The sequence below is a fragment of the Hermetia illucens genome, chromosome 1 (genome assembly GCF_905115235.1).
Source record: "Hermetia illucens chromosome 1, iHerIll2.2.curated.20191125, whole genome shotgun sequence".
In the NCBI taxonomy this organism is placed as follows: Eukaryota; Metazoa; Arthropoda; class Insecta; order Diptera; family Stratiomyidae; genus Hermetia; species Hermetia illucens.
This window is the reverse complement of record NC_051849.1, coordinates 151,810,755-151,831,377: the sequence shown is the minus strand read 5'-3', so window position 1 is coordinate 151,831,377 and position 20,623 is coordinate 151,810,755. Positions and strand designations below refer to the sequence as shown.

The 20,623-nt window shown below is 40.0% G+C and overlaps 3 protein-coding genes across 4 annotated transcripts; 2 read left to right on the top strand and 1 right to left on the bottom strand.

The window, feature by feature from the left end:
• Nucleotides 1-1,169: 1,169 nt before the first annotated feature.
• Nucleotides 1,170-2,492, top strand: LOC119661558 (cytochrome b-c1 complex subunit Rieske, mitochondrial-like). 2 transcript variants are annotated; one of them, XM_038070949.1, is made up of 3 exons: nt 1,170-1,379; nt 1,620-2,008; nt 2,065-2,492. In XM_038070949.1, exons 1-3 carry the CDS (start codon nt 1,292-1,294, stop codon nt 2,281-2,283), a joined length of 696 nt encoding a protein of 231 aa, XP_037926877.1. In that variant the 5' UTR covers nt 1,170-1,291; the 3' UTR covers nt 2,284-2,492. The 2 variants fall into 2 exon arrangements, with proteins under 2 accessions (XP_037926877.1, XP_037926876.1); XM_038070948.1 differs by having other exon boundaries at nt 1,171-1,463.
• Nucleotides 2,493-12,876: 10,384 nt separating this feature from the next.
• LOC119646324 (chromatin complexes subunit BAP18) lies at nt 12,877-13,879 on the top strand. The gene is made up of 4 exons (XM_038046744.1): nt 12,877-13,025; nt 13,106-13,197; nt 13,253-13,354; nt 13,415-13,879. Exons 1-4 carry the CDS (start codon nt 13,008-13,010, stop codon nt 13,593-13,595), a joined length of 393 nt encoding a protein of 130 aa, XP_037902672.1. The 5' UTR covers nt 12,877-13,007; the 3' UTR covers nt 13,596-13,879.
• LOC119646323 (probable RNA methyltransferase CG11342) lies at nt 13,837-14,873 on the bottom strand. The gene is given in 3 exon segments (XM_038046743.1): nt 13,837-14,234; nt 14,236-14,671; nt 14,761-14,873. Coding segments are annotated over 2 exon segments (714 nt in total). The 5' UTR covers nt 14,575-14,671; nt 14,761-14,873; the 3' UTR covers nt 13,837-13,859.
• Nucleotides 14,874-20,623: the final 5,750 nt, after the last annotated feature.

The following is a 20,623-nucleotide window of genomic DNA, read 5'->3' as shown; positions in this document are numbered from 1 at the left end:
TTGTAAGCGGATGGATGACTGGTCATCTTTTCAACCTTGCGCTGGAAACACCAGAAGTATTCATCTTCACTAAAAAGAGAACCCCGACCTACGTCCCATGTCGATCGGCGAGTCGAAAATCGAATCAAAACCAACAGTTAATGTAGTTGGACAGACGCTCGACTCAAAGACGAGCTTTTCCGGGCGAATCAAAGCAGCAGCAGATAAGGCTGCAGCTAGCGTCTCGGCCTTAAGTTGGCTAATGGTAAACATTGGAGTTCCTACGTCTAGCAGGTAGTCTGTCCTATTGATTGGCACAGAGGTATGGGTTGATGATCTTGGCACGGATATATATCAGAAGCACCTCGCGCAAGTACAGTGTTTGGGTGCTTTGCTAGTAGCGTCTGCTTACCGTACTGTCTTTGAACCAGCCATGATTGCCGTAGTGATTTCCGTAACGTAAGGCCATATACAAGTGCAAAGAAGAAGCCCCAAGGCCGCTTGTTGCTCGTGAAGAACGGCAACGTACACTAAATAAGTGGCGACTCTCCTGGCAAAATGAGGCAAGACAGATGGACTGCGCGGCGGCAACTTAGATGCATGGAAGCATGGTGAGAGTGACTTTATCCTTATCCAACTTCTAAGCGACCATAGATGTTTTCAGTCTTACTCACACTAGGTCAGGAAGGCACGAGTTGTGGACGACGCCGATCACACCTTTTTTTTCGGAAGTGGAATGCGATTCGTCAACAAACGCAGGAGAGTTCTATGCCGACAACATTTTCGGGTGGATACTGAGGAGTGCTGAAAGGTGGAGCAGTGTTGCGCAAAAAAAGAATATTCAACAAACATTATTCAAGTCAAAAACGAAGTTTAAAATGGAACTTCTTCAAAAGAAAAAATGTTCAGAATGTTCAATTTCAACTATGATAAACGGATACGGAAATGATTCATTTATTCACCACTCTATACCCACAACGACACCTATTCCTGACTAGAAGTAAGAAATGAGCAGCGTCCTTGCTAAATGTTGTTCTTAGAAACATTGGAATTAGGAATTACGTGATTTCTCCGTCTCATTTACTGCCATCTTTTGCCTTTTGAAACCAGGCTGCAAAATCCCCGTTCAAACATTGCACCTGCCATCTATTATCGAAAATTTTGCACTCATCACGAAATCAGATTTGACGTAACCTGTCCAATCGTCTTTTCGTGAACTGTCAACTCAGTCGCAATCGTATCGACGGGCACCTTTCGTCGAGGGCCTCAATTGCAAATTCCGACTAAAAACAGAAATAGGAATAAATCAAAAATGATTAACGCCGTTTCGAGAGCCTATTTGCGGGGAACCAGCCAGGTAGTGTCGAACGCTCTGAAACCTGTCGTCGCTGCAGTTCCAGGTCAGGACAAAGTCGTTATTAGCTCTAGAGCTCCCGACAGTTCATTACCCAAGGGGTCCATCCAAGTAAAAACAGGACTTACAAGTGAATATCCACCTATTCTTTATGATTGAAGTGCGATTTACAAATTTGTGTGATTATGAAAGGCGAAAAAGTCTTTCTGTTATGTAACTTAGTTTTGAGGTTATGTACTTTGACAATTGGTCCCTAAAACTGATCGATTCTTTTCTTTTTCAACAGCCGCAACTCAAGTCCGTTGTGCACACACCGATCTGGCGGTACCTGACTTCTCGCCATACAGGCGCGAAGCAACGCAACGACCTGGCCGCAAAAACGACACCCATGAAGATCGCAAAGCGTTCACTTACATGATGGTGGGTGCCACCACTGTGGGAACGGCGTACGGTGCAAAGGCTCTCGTCACTCAGTTGGTCAGCTCCATGAGTGCTTCGGCCGATGTATTGGCTTTGGCCAAGATCGAAATCAAACTTGCCGACATTCCCGAAGGCAAGTCGATGACATTCAAGTGGAGAGGAAAGCCCCTCTTCATCAGGCACCGAACCGGCGAGGAAATCAATACTGAAAAGTCTGTTCCAGTGTCCACGCTTCGTGATCCACAACATGACGACGTGAGTATACTTTGACTTAGCCGAAGTGTAGTAAATTGTTTTCTTTTGCTTCGCAGCAACGCGTTCAGAAATCTGAATGGCTAGTCGTCATTGGGGTGTGCACCCATTTGGGATGTGTGCCAATCGCAAACGCTGGGGACTTCGGAGGCTACTATTGTCCATGCCACGGTTCCCATTATGATGCTTCAGGCCGCATCCGAAAGGGTCCAGCTCCCCTCAACTTAGAAGTTCCTCCTTACGAATTCCCTGACGAGAACACGCTGGTCGTCGGTTAGAGCCTTCGACTGCTTGTAGCTAATTCGCTTATAATATTAATGATTGTTTACCGGAGAAAACAGCAAGAAAATTGGATAACGCGACAAGACGAAAGTGAAAACCGGTTAGCGTATAAAGTTAATATCAAAACAGTATGAAACTTGAAAGTGTGTTTCGATAAGAGCTGAAACTGTTCGATTAATAAGAAATTAAAGTGTAACATCTTAAATCGATGTTTTCTTCAGTATTGCGCCTACATTACGGAGGAGTTTGTTTCTATGATGGTAGGAAAGCTAACTGATCGTCAATATCAATGCTACAGGTAAATGAAAAAGCCAATCCTCGCATTCTGCTGAGGGTATTTACGTACTAATACACATTAGCGGGAACTGAAATCACTGGAAAGGCTTTTATAGAAATCAAATTTTTTTGGATATTCGAAATTAGATGTTCTCAGAAATACGCTATGTGAAGCATTTTGTGAAATAAACTTTCTTTCGTAGGCATATGTAATCTGAAACATATCCCCATATCCCTTTCGCTTTTTCCAGAAAGAGTTAATCAACTGCCGTAGATAAAGAAGGAAAGCTCTACGTTTCCGTAAACAAGTGTTGGGCACATTTGTATTCGTAAATATGTACGATGATTTCTATAAATTTGAATACGAATATATTCATATTCGTATAAGTGAATATTTTCGTATTCACACAAGTGCAGAGAAATCACTCTCACGCAAATGTCTGTGTCTTTATTAGCCAGACAAATGTCTGTTTCAGATAAAGTCTGCTTCTGTATCAGACAAATGACTGAACCGTGTACCAGAAAAATAAATGTCTGCCTCAGCTGAATGTCTGTTTCGGACAAAGTATGACAACTGGCCGGAGACGACCAAGAGGGGAGAGTAATCCCAAAAACCTAGAAAGATAGCGAAATTGACCGTGAAGTTCCGCCCGCAAATGTTGAAGCACCACCGACATGCACACCTCTGTGCTAACCAGTCTCGGAGAAGTGCGTCCTTTGAGCAATCCGATCCCTCACGCTCATTATACCCAAATCTACGCGTCCTTTCCGATGCGGGGGTTCGTACCGGGTCCTAAAAAAAATAAACAAAGAGATTCGGGCGAGCCTATCGAATGACCAACACGCGAGCTAAACCTGAAAATATAAAAAAAAACAGCAGCAAAAACGATCGCGCATATGGAGCCGAAAATTTTGCGGCCCGAGTGCCGCGGTCGAAAAGGAGGATTAATGACGGGTCACTTTCTCAATCGATGTTTCCCCTGTCCCAAACTAAAACGTTGCCACGATCCGGTTGTTCATATAAGTTCACTTTATATGATGATGACATACATGTGTTGGGTGCCATAAATTTAACTAAAATACGAAACTTTGACCTCCTATAACTTTGTTAATAATGGTCGGATTGCTTTTTAAACTTTTCAGGATTATGAACCTAAGGGGGCTTTCCAAAACATAGTAATATACTATTATTAACTTTATTTGTGTAGGTTTCGGGGAAGGATGGAGGCCTAGATTTAATATAGTTGCATGATTGATTTTTTTCAGATTTTTCGGTTGGATAGATTCTGAAAACGAGATCTGTTTCACTTTTTGGGCCACACATTTTCTGCCCCACCTCTCCTAGGTTTCTCCCAACATTAGAAAAAATATTAGTTTCAAAAAGTACTAATTGAGCCCTTTCATTTGATATTTCGCATGACCATGTTCTGTGAAAAAAAAATTCGATTCAATTAGAATGCAAACAATTCAATTTCCCAGAAATCTATCGCGTACCTTCACCACTCATCCTCCACCAAAGACGAAAATGTACTCCCCGGTCCAACTGTTCTGCTGTTTCGCGATCAACCGGTCTCGGTCTCGCTCATTCTGATTCCGGTACATGATCTTTAACTTGGAAGTTCATGCCGGTTCAGCGACAACACCAGCACTCCATGCCTCGCTCAAAAAACAAAAGAACGCTAGAGCATGCATCCGACAACACGGTGATCTCTTCGTTATGCTGAAACGTTGCGTTGCGAAAACAACAACGCTCTAAAATTATGCAGATACAAGCAAATAAGGTGAATATACATTATCACCATTCAATATTGGTTTGCACTATTTACGAAATTAAAATAACATTTGGAATTGTGCAAATGTAAATAAATTCTTGGAGTTAGGGGAAAGGGATCAAAATAAATAAAATTACTCAATTTAAAAGTTATATTTTGATATTTTGGGAATGGGTAAATTGAAAGTAGTAAATCTAAGGAGTGTTAGGACGGGAGAAAACTAGGGAATATTGCATATTATTAAACGAAAAACTGTTCCACTCGAAACGTCTCACCATAGGGTCAAAGCTCTTATTGTACAAGACTATGATCTTGTCAGTCCTCATGTATTCCTCGGAAACTTGGGTTGTTGGCAAAAAAAAATTGCGAACTCTTGGCCGCGTTCGAGAGAAAAATCCTCCGAAGAATTTTTGGCCGCCTACATGCGGATGGACGATTCAGTAGCCTACACAATGCCGAAATCTATGAACGATACCATGACCGTCTGGTTGTGGATAAAATCCGGCTCAATAGGTTACGGTGGGCGGGTCACTTAATCCGTATGGATGAAGATGATCCCACCCGGAAAGTCTATAAGGGCAATATCTATGGTAGGAAAAGAAGAGTTCCTTATTAAGGCAGACCTAGACCGGATACCGGTTGTTGCGCCGTTGATGATGATGATTACACAAATGCTCCCGTCAGATTATCCCCGGAAAAGGCAAAGAAAATGTCAATGTCGTAAAGCCGCGGCCACTACAAAAGTCTGTTTCTGTATCAGCCAAATGTCCGAGTCTGTCTCAGACATCAGCCAGTCTGTATCAGACAACAGGCAAACAGATATCTGTGTCTGAAGCAAGTAATTGAGCAATTGACTCATACAGTACGGGTTATATAAACAATTTCCACTTACGAAATACGCATATATAAATATTGAAGTTTCTGAATGAAGAATAGTTTGACTCACAGTGCACGCATATACACTATGATGCAGAAATGAGACATTGCTGTTTGAAAGTGTAAAGAGCCTCACATTATAACGTATGCGTTAGCAAAAAAAATTATTTACTATTATATTCTCTAATGTGGGAGTAATATATTCGGTTTGAAATTATACCTCTATTTCTTCCTGTCCCCCTTCCTCTTGAAAGAGAAAAGTTGAAAAGAAAACATTACATTCACAGTTGTATTGGGAAAACCACATTTTTATTTTTATTATTTTTGGATGGTTATCTGGTTATTCGTTTCTGGTAGGCTAATTTCTCCGAAAAGTCTCAAAAACGGCGGGATTTTTTTTTTTTTGATAAAGTACCAACCTTGGACTACTTGTTATTGGAATTCGGTAAGTTAAAATTTTTACTTTGTTTCTAAGCGAATTAATTTTCTTTTATTGTTTTTTAGATAATTTAGTCCGATAAGCCCAAAATAAATCGGTTCCAATCATATGGGCGAGTATGATACTGGGCAAGGTAACGAGGTACTTCAAATCCATCTCATGTGCAAACTACAGAGTAGCGCGGTGTTGGTTTTTACATAAGCGGAGTCGCAATTGTAAAAATGGCGATACTCCCCCACCGCGAGGTCATATTTCAACATTAAAATAACTAAGCTGTCGTCAAAAAATCGCAAAGGAATGGATCAGAAGTTGAAGCCTTAAAGTGGCTAGAACAGAGTCCGGATTTAAATCTAGTTGAAAATTGTTCGGTTCGATTTTCGGTTGTTTGTAATTTGTAAACAGCGTCTTGCTGCAGGCCGAAATGGCGAATTGAGATACGCACCATGTGTGCACTGCGAGCTGGACAATAGTCCAGTCCATTTGGGAAAATTCAATTTAGAAACTTAAATATTTATATAAGCGTATTTCGTATATGCACGTACTATGTCAATTGTCTAATTCAGACGGAACCAAGTATTAGCTTCAAACGCAGACATCTACCTGCCTGTTGTCGGATACAGACTGTCTCATATCTGAAGCAGGCTCCGATATTTGTCTGATACAAAAACAAACTTTGTTCAAAACAGTCAGTGAGGCAGACAAATGTCTGGGTTAGTGTCAGATATTTGTCTCATGTCTAACACAGACCCAGACAGGCTGATACAGAAACATATTTTATGTATATTCCTTTCTGCCTACACCTAGACCACCTTTTAAATTTCTTATTGCAAAAAAGTGAAGCGATGGCGGCTTTACGGTTTCTTACCAGGGCAGAGGCAAATCGTCAGACGCTGCCTCACCTCAGGCATCCTTTGAGTGGGATGTCCACGACTATTTGCCACTGACTTCTTTTTGAAACCTTTGAAACAATTACGTACGAACTAAAATATCTTTAATTCTATAAAAGTTACAGATTTTTTTTAAACTGCGTTTCTGGTAATGCTTTTGATATTTTAAATGATTCTACTTTTTGGGTCCATCTTTGTTAGTTACAACCAGCAAAGTTACTCCTTCTTTGCTGTGTTATCTTAGAAAATGTGTCTCCTTTTAACATTAAACTGCCCTTAAAGCTTGTAAACAAGGCTGTTATCGTTTATATCAGATTATAGGATAATATTAAAGGAAGTCCTTTAATCTAACGATCTAGCGCTTCTTGACCGCTATACTTTCTCCAGACATGATTTTTTCATAGATCCCTTGTTTAATTTTGAATCTCTATAGTTAACCGTTACGGGTTTGAGGCAGTTCTAAATCCACATCCAGTTCATGCCGGACCGGGCCAATTGCGAAGAAACTTTCTTTCACATTTGTGCTCCACGGATCCCTCTTTTTTTATAACTAAATACCCAAAAATTCAAAAAAGTGACTGACGTTTTCGTCCAGACACAACCAGTCAGACGTTACCTCACCTTTGCCCCGGGGAGCATCGTGACCGAAAGTGGCATTTTTGTAGAAAGAACCAAAGAACCCCTTTCAGCCCCCGCCAGGATCCGACGGTATCTTACCAGAAGTAAATAAACTGGTGTTTCACACCGGAGCGTGACAGGACAGTTCAGTTAACCGAGAAGAAGACCTATAGGGGATGTTTTCATGGAGGTTATGAATGCTCTTCATCGAGGTGGGGCACCAATCGATGATCTTGTCGAGTATTTCTCCTCGTACCGCTTGATGTCAGAAATACTTTCAACTTGAGCACACAGTTAATTTCACGTACCGGTTTACCACTTGCGGATATTGAGGATTAAAATGAGGACCGCTCCCTGTTCATGAGGTGGTAGAAATCCAGATGTGAATGGAGATTGTGTCCGGGCTAGCACAAGGGCCCATCCTTGGACTGGACCTCGGAAATCCATCTGATGATAGCCTCCTAAGACTCGGGCCTGGTCGATTATGCAGATGATGTTTCGACACTTTTTGCTGGCTGCATTTTTGAACAAGTTCAAAGCAGACTTGGCATATTGATACGACGGGTGAGCGGATGGATGACCTCTTATAGTTTCAGCCCTGCGCTGGAAAGACCTGAAGTAATCATCTTCCTCCAGAGAAACATCTGTGCGTATGTAGATATATACCATATACGTACTAATGAAGTTTGCGAGTAGTGTCTAATTCAGATAGATATATTTGTAAATTAAACCAGCGGCGCACGGAGTAAATCGGAAATATGGGTGCGACCAATTTATGTACGTGCATGTATATCTACAGTATTCTGTAATAGGCAGTTTGATTAGGGTGAGGATAATGTCTATGCCTATTTGGAAAAATTTCAAGGAATATGTTGGATTTGTAAATATATACGGATGGAAAAGTGTACGTAGAAGTCTCTCACATAAGATAAATACAAAACCTTTATATCTGGAGCGCGAGCTTCCGGTATTCCGATTTGTTTCATTTTATTTTTAGTATTGTAATCTTATTAAACTCAATCGGGGAAGGGAAGCTGCCGCAGCTGCCATATTGCACTCAAAAGGAGTAAAGCTGGGCTTGACAGTTTCTCCGCAGATCTATTCATCGCTGTTCATGCAATTTTTGCAGATCTGCTACTTCTATTCGTACGGAAATCCTGGGAGTCTAAGACCTTTCGCAGAGAATGGAAGAAGGGGGTGATCGAACTTGACCAAATGCTCTGGATTTGGAAAGAGAGGCAAGTAAAGTTGGACTGAAGATACAACACCAACATAGCCAAGGTTCTCAGCCGGACGGTTCATCGCATCTCCACTTCACTAAGGTCAAGTTGAGACTGTTATGTGTTGGTGTTCTTTCTGTGCTGCTATGTGGGAGAGGCACTGGAAAATGACCCCTAATGTTACCCAAATGTCTAAGCCTTCATCAACAACTGTCTGCGTCGTTTCATCGGAGCACGCTGGCCTGATATTATTACAAAGGAAAAACTTGGGCGGCGCACAGGCCTGGCTCTTGTACGCACTATGATCGGAAGTGGATAGGTCACACATTAAAGAAGGGCGATAATGGCATTGCTGGGTGCGCCATGCAGACGAGTCCACTCACCCGGAATGGCCGACGAACAGTAGAGAAGGAGTGCAGGTGTCGTTAGGAAATCGTGGGGAGAGATAAAGTGCAGTTTAAGTAACCGCGAACGATAACGCGCCGGTGACCCAACCAAGCTCTGTGTTTTTATAGTCTTTAGAAAGGATACACCAAGTAAATTCAGTTAACGAGGAAACACTCAAATCGTGGTAAACAAATGTCCAGAAAGAGTATCAGAAAAAAATTACTTTTCAATTATAAACATATTTATCATCATAATATTTGAAAGTCACTGAAGGTTGCGTTTCATGGTTCATTTTCCTCTTGGAGAAAAATAGCTCAGTATTTTCCGAAGACCGTCAAGCATCAACTTTGCTCATGAAACTGCAATGGAAACAGTTGGATTAGCACTATTCAGAAGTCATCGACAGTGGTAAGTTAGTATCATCCATGGCTTCACAGAAAGCTTTATCCATTCTATTTAAGGTCACATCATGGATGATGTACTATGCTTAGCACATTTAGTGAGTTGTTGGGAGATATGAAGAAAGAAATGAGAGCATTACTTACGTATGCATTTTTAATCAATGTAAACTACAAATGTAATATTTGGAAATTCTGCAATATTAATATGTATATGGAAGGAGACAGATATCGGCTATGAATATTATAGTTTTCTTCCAGCGTCAGTAAATCCCTGCACTGATGAACAAGACGACAAAAAACCATTTTTGTTGCATGCATTTAAAAATCCGAACTATTCCGAAGTCATGTTTCGATTAACAATGGCAACTGCACGGTTTGAGGCTTAGTCAAGATCGCTGCGTGTGTGGAACAGTGAATCACGATTAGCAACGAGGCATCATCTGCCCCATACATAAAAAGGGAAGTATCACACAGAAATTTCAGAGATATTTTCCACCGTCTTGCTAGGCTGGATAATCCCAGTCCAGAACACCATCTGCCTATACCAAAGAGGCTTCACTCCAGGTAAATCAGCAACAGATCAGGTTTTCTCTTTGCGGCAACCGATGGGAAACCTATTGGAATATGTTTATCAATTGCCCTATCTTCTCATCGACTTCAAGGTCGCCCGTGATAACATAGCGAGGGTGAAACTGAACATGAGAAAATTCGGCATCGTATTTAACCAGACCCTGGAAAAAGTGAGCCGCGATACCGATGTAAATACGAGAGGCACCATCTTTTTCAAGTCCACCCAATTACTAGCCTATGGTGACGATAATGCCAATTATGGGAAGAACAACCCGACATGTACACACTGTCTTCATATTGATCGAGCAGGCGGCGCAGATCTTGGCCTGGACATTAATGAATGCAAGACGAAGTACGTAGCAGCAACGACAGCACCAAAGAACAAAGAATCGAAAACATCAAATCGCATTGGTCAAATAAGAACAGTGTAGTGTGAAGAAGAAAGGAGAGCCCCTAATTTGTTGACTGCAACAGAGGTGGATAAAAAACAAAGCAAATCTAGAAAAACGTTTAGAAACGATATGGTTTAAAAAAATTCTGGGCGACTTTACTGAGAATTTATACTATTCGATGCCCGCACGACCTGCATTAGTGATTAAGGCGAAGGGCGGTCATACGAAACACTAAAGACCGAGAATTAAAAAAGCGAATTTCTTCTAATTTGACATTTATCTACTTTCATTAAAAAAGATCGTTTAACAAATTGTTTGTGTAAATGTTTACTTTCGACGTTTTTTTGCACTCTATTAGTGACATAAATCTTCGACGAATGTACCTTTTTCCTCAAAATACTTTCTTTTTTCTTTCCACCATATTCTTTGAATAGAACTTCTGCTGGTGTTTTTTTGGAATGGTCTACTAATCCTGAATTTCAGCAGTGGCTCACCTAAGCTTTGCTGCATGCATTTTAGCCCTTGGGTCGAGTGCACTGGTGCGTTGAGCTCATTCGACTTAGGGATATCCTCGATATTACATGATCTCGATGGCATTTTAGCATTCTAGGCACGAATGGAGAAAACGTAAAACAAGGAAACAAGGTGGACATTTATGCGGCGTAAATGTTGGAGCACTTAAGAACCATGGAAAGTGATCGTGCATGGCATTGAAAGGAAATTTTAACAGTGTAGTAAATCTAGCGTAATATTCGTACCTCAGATATAACTTATATCGATCTTTCTTGCATTAGAAAATGCAAATCCGTGAATTTCTTATATCCCAACGATAAAGTGTTCGATAATATCTATTGCAAGGCAAATTAAAGAAACATATTCATATGCTTTATAGGTTTGAAGGAGCATATTCGCTATAATGAAAAACTGAGGATTTTAAAGCCTTTGAACTCTATTTTTACAATCCTTAGAAAGGATACATCAAGTAAGGTTAGTTAACGAGGAAACACTGAAATAGTGGTGAACGAATATCCAGAAGAAATGTATCCACCTAGAGATCATTAAGGGGGTCATCCCGTCTGTCGGATCCGCGGAATCGAATTTTTTTTGGCATCAATTGTATCTATATACTGTGCAGAATATATGGGCAAAGTGATTTTTTGATATTCGAAGTCGTTCGGGAAATTATAGTGTTAAACACGTAATAAGTCATATGCCAGATTTATGACGATCGCCTTAATAAAGCGCGTATTTATCGGTCCGAATGACGTTCGAATGACTTCGCTAAAAGAACAAGAACTGAATCCAAGGCTGCGATGTGTTTCTTGAAGAAACCTAAGGCTTATGGACTAGGTATAGCAGATTAATGATCAATTAAGTTTTCATGGCTAAAAATCACATTATACTTTTTAAATGCGTTTTCCTCGAAACTGCATATTGAAAATCTGCTGCCACCATAGCCCAAAATCTATACAACGAAATTCTTTGAAATTTCCACGACTTCTTCGGAACATACGGTCTGCAAACTGGGATAGTTGCGATTCATTCGGTTGTTTTTTTTATTCATTCAAGAAGCCTTAAAAAAACACTAAAACACCAAAAAAATATTAAAGCGCCAAATATGTTGCTTTCAATATTTTTTAATAATCCTAGCTTGCGGACTGTAGTTAAGTCTGGACGTTAAAATGCCGTTTATATTTTTTCTTGAAAATGATCACAGCGCCCTCTAGCGCGGCAGCAGAAATACATCTTTTTTCGGAGATGGGTGTATAAATTGCTCTGTATTTCAATAATGAACTATGCTATCGGGCAGGAAACATTACTACGCATGCGCAAGATATTAATAAATATATGGTGAAATTTCGTATTCGTATTTGTAACTTTCTCCAGTTCTTCACAAAAAATTTCTAAAAAAGTAAAAAACGGCCTTCACACGGGATAACCTTCTTAAGGGATGTATTTCTTGATTCGTTTTCTCATATTATTTTTTTTCTTTAGTATGATATCGAAAACTGACTGATCGGTGCACCAAGTTATTTTCGCAGATAAATACATTGGTACTTTGTAGTTAACTTCAATATGCTATATTTGGCTCTATATTATGACTAAGAATATATAAGAGAGTCCGATAACATCTACCGGGCGGTTAATACAGTGAAGTTGCCAGGCGGGCAATAGCTATTGTGTCTTACATCTTTGGGCAACATTACAAGTTTGGTGTATACGTTTGTGGATTTAAATAGGATTTTGATAATTATCGGCGTCGCGGGAGCCATAAGAACGCTGTCGTTTTTAATTTCATTTTTTGCCTATTGTAGTGACTTCGTTAGACCCCATCCTTCACCAAGACATGCTGCTCAAAAACCTTTCAAAAACTCCACCAATTATGTAAGCGCTGCTAATTAATTCGCCAAGTGCAGTGCTGTATTTGGATATTTATTATGCCTTACTTTATTTCCGTGAATTCTTTTCGATCGGAGTAGTTCTGCTGTACATCTATGTATAAGAAATAGTTTGTTTTCAAATACTGCTTAATAAAATCAAAACCCTCACCTTTAACCTCTAAGCCATATACCATTTCACTCACTCTCACTTCCGTAATACAGTACAAAGATGTTCTTAAGTAACCACTAACGAAGTAGCAAAGCAACCCTCCATATTCAATCCGACCAGATATCGAAAGCCAACTCCGTCGCCGCCGGGAAAGTGCGCGCCGCTTTTCAATTTATCAGAGATTGTCAAATTGCTATTCGCAAAGACACAAACCAGTCATAGAATCTGCCCAATTTGCGCCCAGAGATTCTATTACCCAATCTAAATTTCCCAAACATCTATTGCAAGGGACCTGTCAAAGTAGCAAACAAGTAGCGAAAGCAGGTAAAACGATGAATTCCGCAACAAAAGTGAGTAGAACTCTAAATTATTCCTCAGCTTTGTGTAGATATGTTGAATTACAAATTTGAATTTCTGCGGTGCTTCGCAGGTCGGGGAGATTTTCACAGCAGCCGGCACGGCTTTCAATCGTCTGGGCGAGCTAACAATGCAGTTACATCCAACTGCTGATTCGCCGGCCGGGTTGGTATCAATAATTTGCTACTTTTCCGTTTGCTAACACTTTACCTCAATGCAGGAGCAAGTGGACAGATGAAGAAATCGAAATGCTGCACGCTTCGATAAATCGTTTTGCGGAAGATCTCAATAAAATTAGTTTACGTATTAAGAGCCGAACAGTGTAAGTTTCTTCATCTGTTCTGAAAAGGTCGCCCTTTATTAAGCGGTTTTCCTCTCGTAGATCTCAGATCCGTCAAACACTGAAGAAGAAGGCATTCGAAGACGCTGGCATCCCGGTGAAACAAGTTCCCATGCAGCAGCAGCAACAGGCGGTCGTGCAGGCGATCCAACAGCAGCCCCAGCAGGGCACGATCGTCCAACACGTAGTCAAATCAGATGCGGTTGAGTCCACCCGGGGCTAGTGATTGGCACAAAAAAATGCCGAGGTGATGATGACTCTTAATCGCCTGAATACGCAGGAAACCGAAGTTGATGTAGAGGGTCTGCCCTCGGACGTGAAACTCGACTTCAACACGGGGACCGAGGAGGAGGTGGCTGGATGAAATTCGGCCGAAGACTTCTACTTTTGAGGGAAGCAGCGGCAAAATCAATTGAACATAAATCAGGGATGCAAATGTGGGAGGAAAAATTGTAAAATTTGTATAAAGTTTTAATAAAAGTAGGTTTTATTTGTTTGTGTGGTAAATGCAAATTTTTCTTTTCCATTTAGTCGGTTCTGCTTCGTAGATTTTGGTGCAGCTGAGGCTTCGCTGCAAATATGCCTGAATTTCATCCTCGACATTAGTCCGCCACTGTAGGTCAACAAAGTGGGTGAATACGTCTCTAGCCTTACGAAACCTTTTGACCGCCGCTTGATAGCATTTCCACGGCTGGGGTTCCACTACGAGGAGTGTCGTTATGCTCGCACACTTTCGAAGGAAACTCTTCAGCCCATCATCACCGTTGTTGATGTGAATCCACATAGTTATCGAGAGGCAGAACGTGGCGTCGAAACTGGTTTGGCCGTATTTAGCTAGGAAGTCGGATATACAACGTGTTTTTTTGTTCGTTCATGATGTCCAAGCATTTGTACGTTACATTCTCATTTGAATTCGATTCAACCGCGCGTTCAATAAGAATGGGGTCTATATCTATGCCGAGAACACAAACTTTTCTTTTCGTGTGCTTTGCAATGAAGTCGTGGAGGAGACATGTGACAGCCCCTGAATTGCAGCCTACGTCGAGGATTAGATAGGGTTCATTGTTCTTTACTGATGTGTGGGAAAGCCATACGTCGTCAGGTAACAGTCTTATCCGCTCCTCAGCAGAATTGAATTGGTAGTAGTTTATGAAATTTCCATATTGGACAGCTCCCGGATCATTGCCGCGGTAGTCCATCATTATTGTTGGCAGACAGCAACGAAATTACCAGTGCAACGGACCCCAGAATTATTTAAAGGCTTTAGATGTTTGTTGCTCGTACATGTGTATTAAGTACCTGGGAAACGGAGAAATATAATAAGTATGAGAACTTCACTTCTAAGTTTTTTGTCTGCGCATCGTAGGCATTCTTGTCTTTCCGGTTACCATAGAGGTTGATTATAAAAAAACTGTTTCTCCTGGTTGTTGAGACTAAGTAACTTCACTCGAATCCTGTTGCTTATGTTGTGATTGATCCGTCACATAGATGTCAATAAAATTTGATACAAAAACACTGGAAATGAGGCGCTTTCACATTTACTAAAACATGAACCATCTTATCTGACTGCCATCTGTCGAGTTTTACTATTGACTGCTCCCTGTAAACCTTTTAACTATAGAACCACCTCTAAGTCGACTGGTCCAGCCTTTCGTTGTAATTTAAGCTAAATTAATTTTTCGTTATTGATGAAGAACCTTCTAAATCCTTTTCAGTAATTTTACATACAATTTCATTAGATAAATAACGGGAATGTGATAAATATCGGAAAACTGACCGTTTTATAATTTGATAGTTATAAAACCATCAGATTTTCAGAAATGCAATATTAATGAAAAGTTGAAATGAACAATTAATAAACATTTTACTAATAATTTAGGTATTTTCAGCGCGGCGAATTGTAGTGTTGGTGTATTGTAGAATGAGAAAAATTGAAATCCGGGCACCGTCGAAACAAATACTTAAGTGTGCAGAAAGGGGGTAAAAGGAAACGCAACGTACAGCTTGTTGGATGCTGTGCAAAAAAAATAACGAAAAAGGATCAAATGAAAACCTTACTAGGGGGAGGAGAATATAGATGCGAATATGCACATCGATATTTGAGAAGAAAAATCCATGCGCCGAGAAATTGGGTAATTGTAAAACCTTCAAGATGCATCAAGACAATGATCCGAAAAATAAACCGTGGAAAACACCCATTTGATTATCGTTCAATTGTATAAAGGTAGACGATACCCCACCACAAACTTCGGATTGCAATATTATTGAGAACTTGTGTGATTACGTTGACAATTGAATTTGCCAACGTTCCATTTAGTGCAAAAACGCTGGATGGAACGGTTTGTCGAAGAATTGAAAAAATCCAGCCGAATATGTCCACGATGTGGCCGAATCCATGCCATGAAAAGAGAAGACAACATATGAAGTTAAACAGTAACAATAATAATATATATTAGCTAGTTACTCTTCTAGTTTTTTATGACATTATTACAATCTTTTAGTTCTGTCCAGACTTCAATTTCGCCTACGAAAATACGGTTTCATGTGATTCGCTTTCAGTGAGGGTTTAACCTCGTGGTGTTTCAGGTGATTAAATTATTTTAAATATTAAGACTTGCCTTTTCGTTCCGCTAGTAATTTTTATTAACCTATATTTGGGGAACCACTTTTGTCTTTCATCAGTGTCACAAGTCTTGTATGTGTTTTCAAAATTCATTGATGTGAGTCGCTAATTAGGTGCACTTGCCCGACCTCCTATCAGGGTTTTTTATTTTCCAGTTGGTATAAATACTCCGCGAAAGCGCAGTGCAGTCCAATTTAATGCGTGAGCCTGTTTCGCCCTTCTTCTTGAAAAGTCTACATATAGGCCTTTCATTGCAGGTGCCCATCGTGTGCAGACATTTCCGCAGAGGACAGAGACCGCTTGTTAGAGTTTCAATGTTTGTCCTAATTCGTTATGCCTACAGACTACTAGTGAATCCTACAGCTTGAGCTCTTAGTTTCAGATGGTTCTCGCAGCTACGCCTTGCTGATTCCAAACACAGACTTCGGTCTTATATATGGTACTTCAGATTCTTTTCTTGTCCATTATTTTTGTGCCCCGCTATCCATTTCAACGTTATTTCGTTCCTGGCTGCCAAGATTTTAAGTTTTAACTGGCATTTTCATAATCATTACCATCAACGGCGCAACAACCGGTATCCGGTCTAGGCCTGCCTTAATAAGGAACTCCAGACATCCCGGTTTTGCGCCGAGGTCCACCAATTCGATATTCCTAAAAGCTGTCTGGCGTTCTAGCCTACGCCATCGCTCCATCTTAGGCAGGGTCTGCCTCGTCTTCTTTTTCTACCACAGATATTGCCCTTAAAGACTTTCCGGGTGGGATCATCCTCATCCATACGGATTAAGTGTAACCTATTGAGCCGGATTTTATCCACAACCGGACGGTCGTGATATCGCTCATAGATTTCGTCATTGTGTAGGCTACGGAATCGTCCATCCACATGCAGGGGGCCAAAAATTCTTCGGAGGATTCTTCTCTCGAACGATAATGCCTCGTTGCCAATCGTCAGGCATTGATTCGGTGTCCCATACCTTGAGCACAAGTTGAAGAACCACTTGGTGTAACTGGTTGCCTTCATATTTAACCGATTCGGCTGTAATTCCATTATTGTATACATCATATCGACGCTGTTTTAAATGAGTAAATACTTGTAGGATTTGTCTAAGGAAATCCAAATGAAAACAGTTACTAAACCTTGTCGTTTGTAAATTATGAATGGTAGTTTAATTGATGTCAAACTGTATAGAGTGAATATCTTAATAAAATTGTAACATAAAAGTTGAAAATTTAGATATTCTTCTGTAAAACACTCATTGAGTCACCAAATCCAGTTGCTTAAAGTTTGATATTCAAAATTGAATATAAACCATACTATACTAGGCCTACGCAGCGTGAACTACATTACACAGTATAACCTTAATATCACGAACCTCAATATGACGATTTTCTCGATATAACAAATTTTTCGAAATTCCCTGGAGAAAGAGTTAATGCAGAATATACTTTTCTATTACGAATACTTTTGTCAAAAATCTCTTTACAATGAATTTTTATTGTTGAATATAAATAGAAAGTGTAATTAACCTCTATTTAACGAATTTTGTCATTTTAAAATCTTTACATAACGTTGTCGTCGAGCTTTAATTTGCAGACTTCGAGGTTATTAAAGATTTGGTACAACTCATAGTTGTATCTGATTCACCATTGATCATCGTCTTGTTAACCTCCTACTATTCTGCTCAGCAAACTGCCCTCGAAGGTATTAACCAGTTTTTCCGATGTTTGTGTTAGGGCCTATATTTCACATCTATAGCATAGGACAAGTCTTGTTATCGTTTTCTATATTCGGAGCTTTGGTTTCCTGAGCATGGTAGGACTCTGTTTGCAAGATGAATTCGTCGTTTTATTTCGTCAAATGCATTTCCATTTTTCGTCAGTTGTACAACTTAGTATTGTCTACATTTTCCAAGTTGTACTAATCAATCGTCATATTTTGTCTAGTGGGCGTCATTTTTCTCGTTTGTGTTAGAATTTTCGTCTAATTTTCTTCAATTTGGAGATCAACTTGGTTTGTTGTTTTTTTACTGGTTTATAAAAATGTCCTTTGTTGGTGTGAAAAATCGTTCAATGATGTTTAAATCGTCCGCATATGCGACGATTTGGCGGGACTTATAGAGCAGTGTGCCTTTGTGTCCACAGGAAGGTTTCGTACCTGTTCCAGTGCCAAATTCGACAGTAGGAGTGCCAGCCAATCTTGTTTTAATACGACGTTTGTTTCGAACGGATGTGCCAGACTATTATTGACTCTGGCCTGCACCGTTTTGTGAGACATTGTCATTTTGATAAAGCTTATCAATTTTGTTAGAATCCCCAAATCAAGCATTACTTTGTGCAGTACATTCGAATACTGTCATATGCCAATTAAGTTCACAAATATTTGATGGGTTTCGATATTGGATTCGCAGCATGTTTGTAGCACTTGTTTGACTGTAAATACCTCGTCAATGGTCGATTTTAAAGCCCGAAAACCGCTTTGTCATCTTATTGACGTAGAGTCTAATTCTTCTCTCCAGAATTTGTGAAGATTTTATAGGAGGTTGCCTCTGTAATTGTTTTTGATAAGGAATATTCCAGTTTTTGACCACTCTTGCGGGATCTGTTCGTGGTTGCTGATGGAAATAACAAAATTATGAATAGCTTTCATGGTCCATGCAATGCATGAAGGGCGAATTTGATGAATTCAATGGGGATGTAATCTATTCCCGGTGCGTTGTTCATTTTTAAGGTTCTGGGTGAAACAAAATCTTTTTAGAATCGATTCAATGTGTTTGGTTCGTCTGTCTGTCTTCGCTTGGCTCGAAAACGACTAAACCAATTTTCACGAAATTTGGTGAGAACGTGTGGTCTGTGAATCCCTTTGCATACAATGGGTCGGATCATTTTGCACTGGGTTCACCGGGGGTGTAACTTTTTTTTTCCACAGAATATGGTCATGTGGGGTATCAATAAAAGGGCTTGATTAGCACTTTTCAAAACTGGTCCCATTTTTGATACTGGGGAGGGTGCTCAAAATGTGTGAGTACTCAAGATATGTGCCCCCAAACCCAAAAATCTGAAAAAATCATAATGGTGCATCGCTATGAAATCCGATTCTACTCAAATAAAATTAAAAAAAGCATCATATTGAAGAAATTTACCTAAAAACCCTCTTTAGGTTCATTTTAGAAGAATGAAATTTGGTATATTCATAAGTAAAAATGTAATGCAACTTTGGTAAGTTTGAAATAATCCAACTATTGTTAACAAAGTTATAGAAGGTCTAAATTTTGTAGTTTACGAGAATTTATCGCACCCTAAAATGTGTATGGCGTCATCATCATATAAAATGAACTCATATGAAAGGCGGAGTTGAAGTTTGGGTATACATATATCAAAGAGTGTTTGGAATTGGAGGCATGTACGAATGGGAAGCCGTGCATGGGGAATTTTGCATACAAGATGAACACAAAACCCTTATACTCGAAGCGTCCAACTTCCGGTATTTGGTTGCTGACTCTATTTCTTCCAAATTTGGCGATTCAATGTTCCCATTATGCTTGGCCACAAGTCTTGTGAGTTCTGGTTATTGAGTTGTGTGTGACGCCCATCTTTCGCGTATTCAATTTCATCCCTGATGACCGCTTTTAGTGAGGGTTCTTCTCACTAGGCTTTCGGCTTTGTGTTGTTGCTCAGGATGCTGTCGTCAGTTTTCTCCAATTCTTCGTTAAAATGTTTCCACTTCTTTTTCAACCATTCATTTCTTCGACACCGGGATTCATGTCCACTTCTTCTGATGTTGTTTTGATAGTGCATTTTAGGTCATATTATGTGTCATCTATATACTTCTCCGCGATTCTAGAGAATAGGACCTAATCATTTTTCCAGTCTTGCCTTGAATCAGTTTTCAGCTTTCTCATCTCAAATTTTCGAAGGGGATTGGTTTTTATTCCACGAATCTTTGAAACTCGACACTTGTAGAGACTTTTTACCATGTTTGAGAAGAGAACGTGGTCTATCTTGTTGAAGGTAATACTATTTGGGGATCTCCATGTCCTTTTTGCGAATCTGCTTGTGTGGAGTATGCCTGTTTTATAATTAAATTTCTGCTACTTGTAAAGTTGATGAGATGTTGGGCGTTGCCATTTGATCCATATCATGGACATTGTGCCCTCTGGTGGTTCCTCAATGTGTCTCCATGTTCTCAGCCTTGGCGTTGAAGTCGCCGAACAAAATCATGACGCCATTCAGTGGCAATGAGTTGTATAGTTGTTCTTGGCAAGATATGCTCTTTGACTACGTCATCTTTTTCTTCAGTTGGGGAGTGTATGTTGACAAGCCATATATAAAATTTTGGTTTGATGTGAAACCCACATAATTTTTCGTGTATAGGTTTGAAGTCAATAACATTTTATCCAACTATTCACGATAAGAGCGACTCCAAACTCACGTTTCCCTGATAACTTTCCACTTTTTAAGATGGTGTGTGACTTCATGTTGGTTATCCCGCAACTATTCCAATTCATTCCCTAAACTGCTAAAGCGCTGACCTGGTAGTTGCTGGCCTATTAAAGTAGGTTTTTGGCAGCACCAAATTGGTTTGATGATCTTTCAGGATCATTCCAGGATCCGAGAGCGTAGTCATTTATTCG

Bases quoted from the DNA above. Each gene is read 5' to 3' on its own strand.
- LOC119661558 (XM_038070948.1), top strand. From the start codon at position 1,292: ATGATTAACGCCGTTTCGAGAGCCTATTTGCGGGGAACCAGCCAGGTA. The intron at 1,464-1,619 runs GTGAATATCCAC...CTTTTTCAACAG, and splicing joins AGTAAAAACAGGACTTACAA to CCGCAACTCAAGTCCGTTGT. The intron at 2,009-2,064 runs GTGAGTATACTT...TTTGCTTCGCAG, and splicing joins GTGATCCACAACATGACGAC to CAACGCGTTCAGAAATCTGA.
- LOC119646324 (XM_038046744.1), top strand. The intron at 13,198-13,252 runs GTTGGTATCAAT...ACCTCAATGCAG, and splicing joins ACTGCTGATTCGCCGGCCGG to GAGCAAGTGGACAGATGAAG. The intron at 13,355-13,414 runs GTAAGTTTCTTC...TTCCTCTCGTAG, and splicing joins CGTATTAAGAGCCGAACAGT to ATCTCAGATCCGTCAAACAC.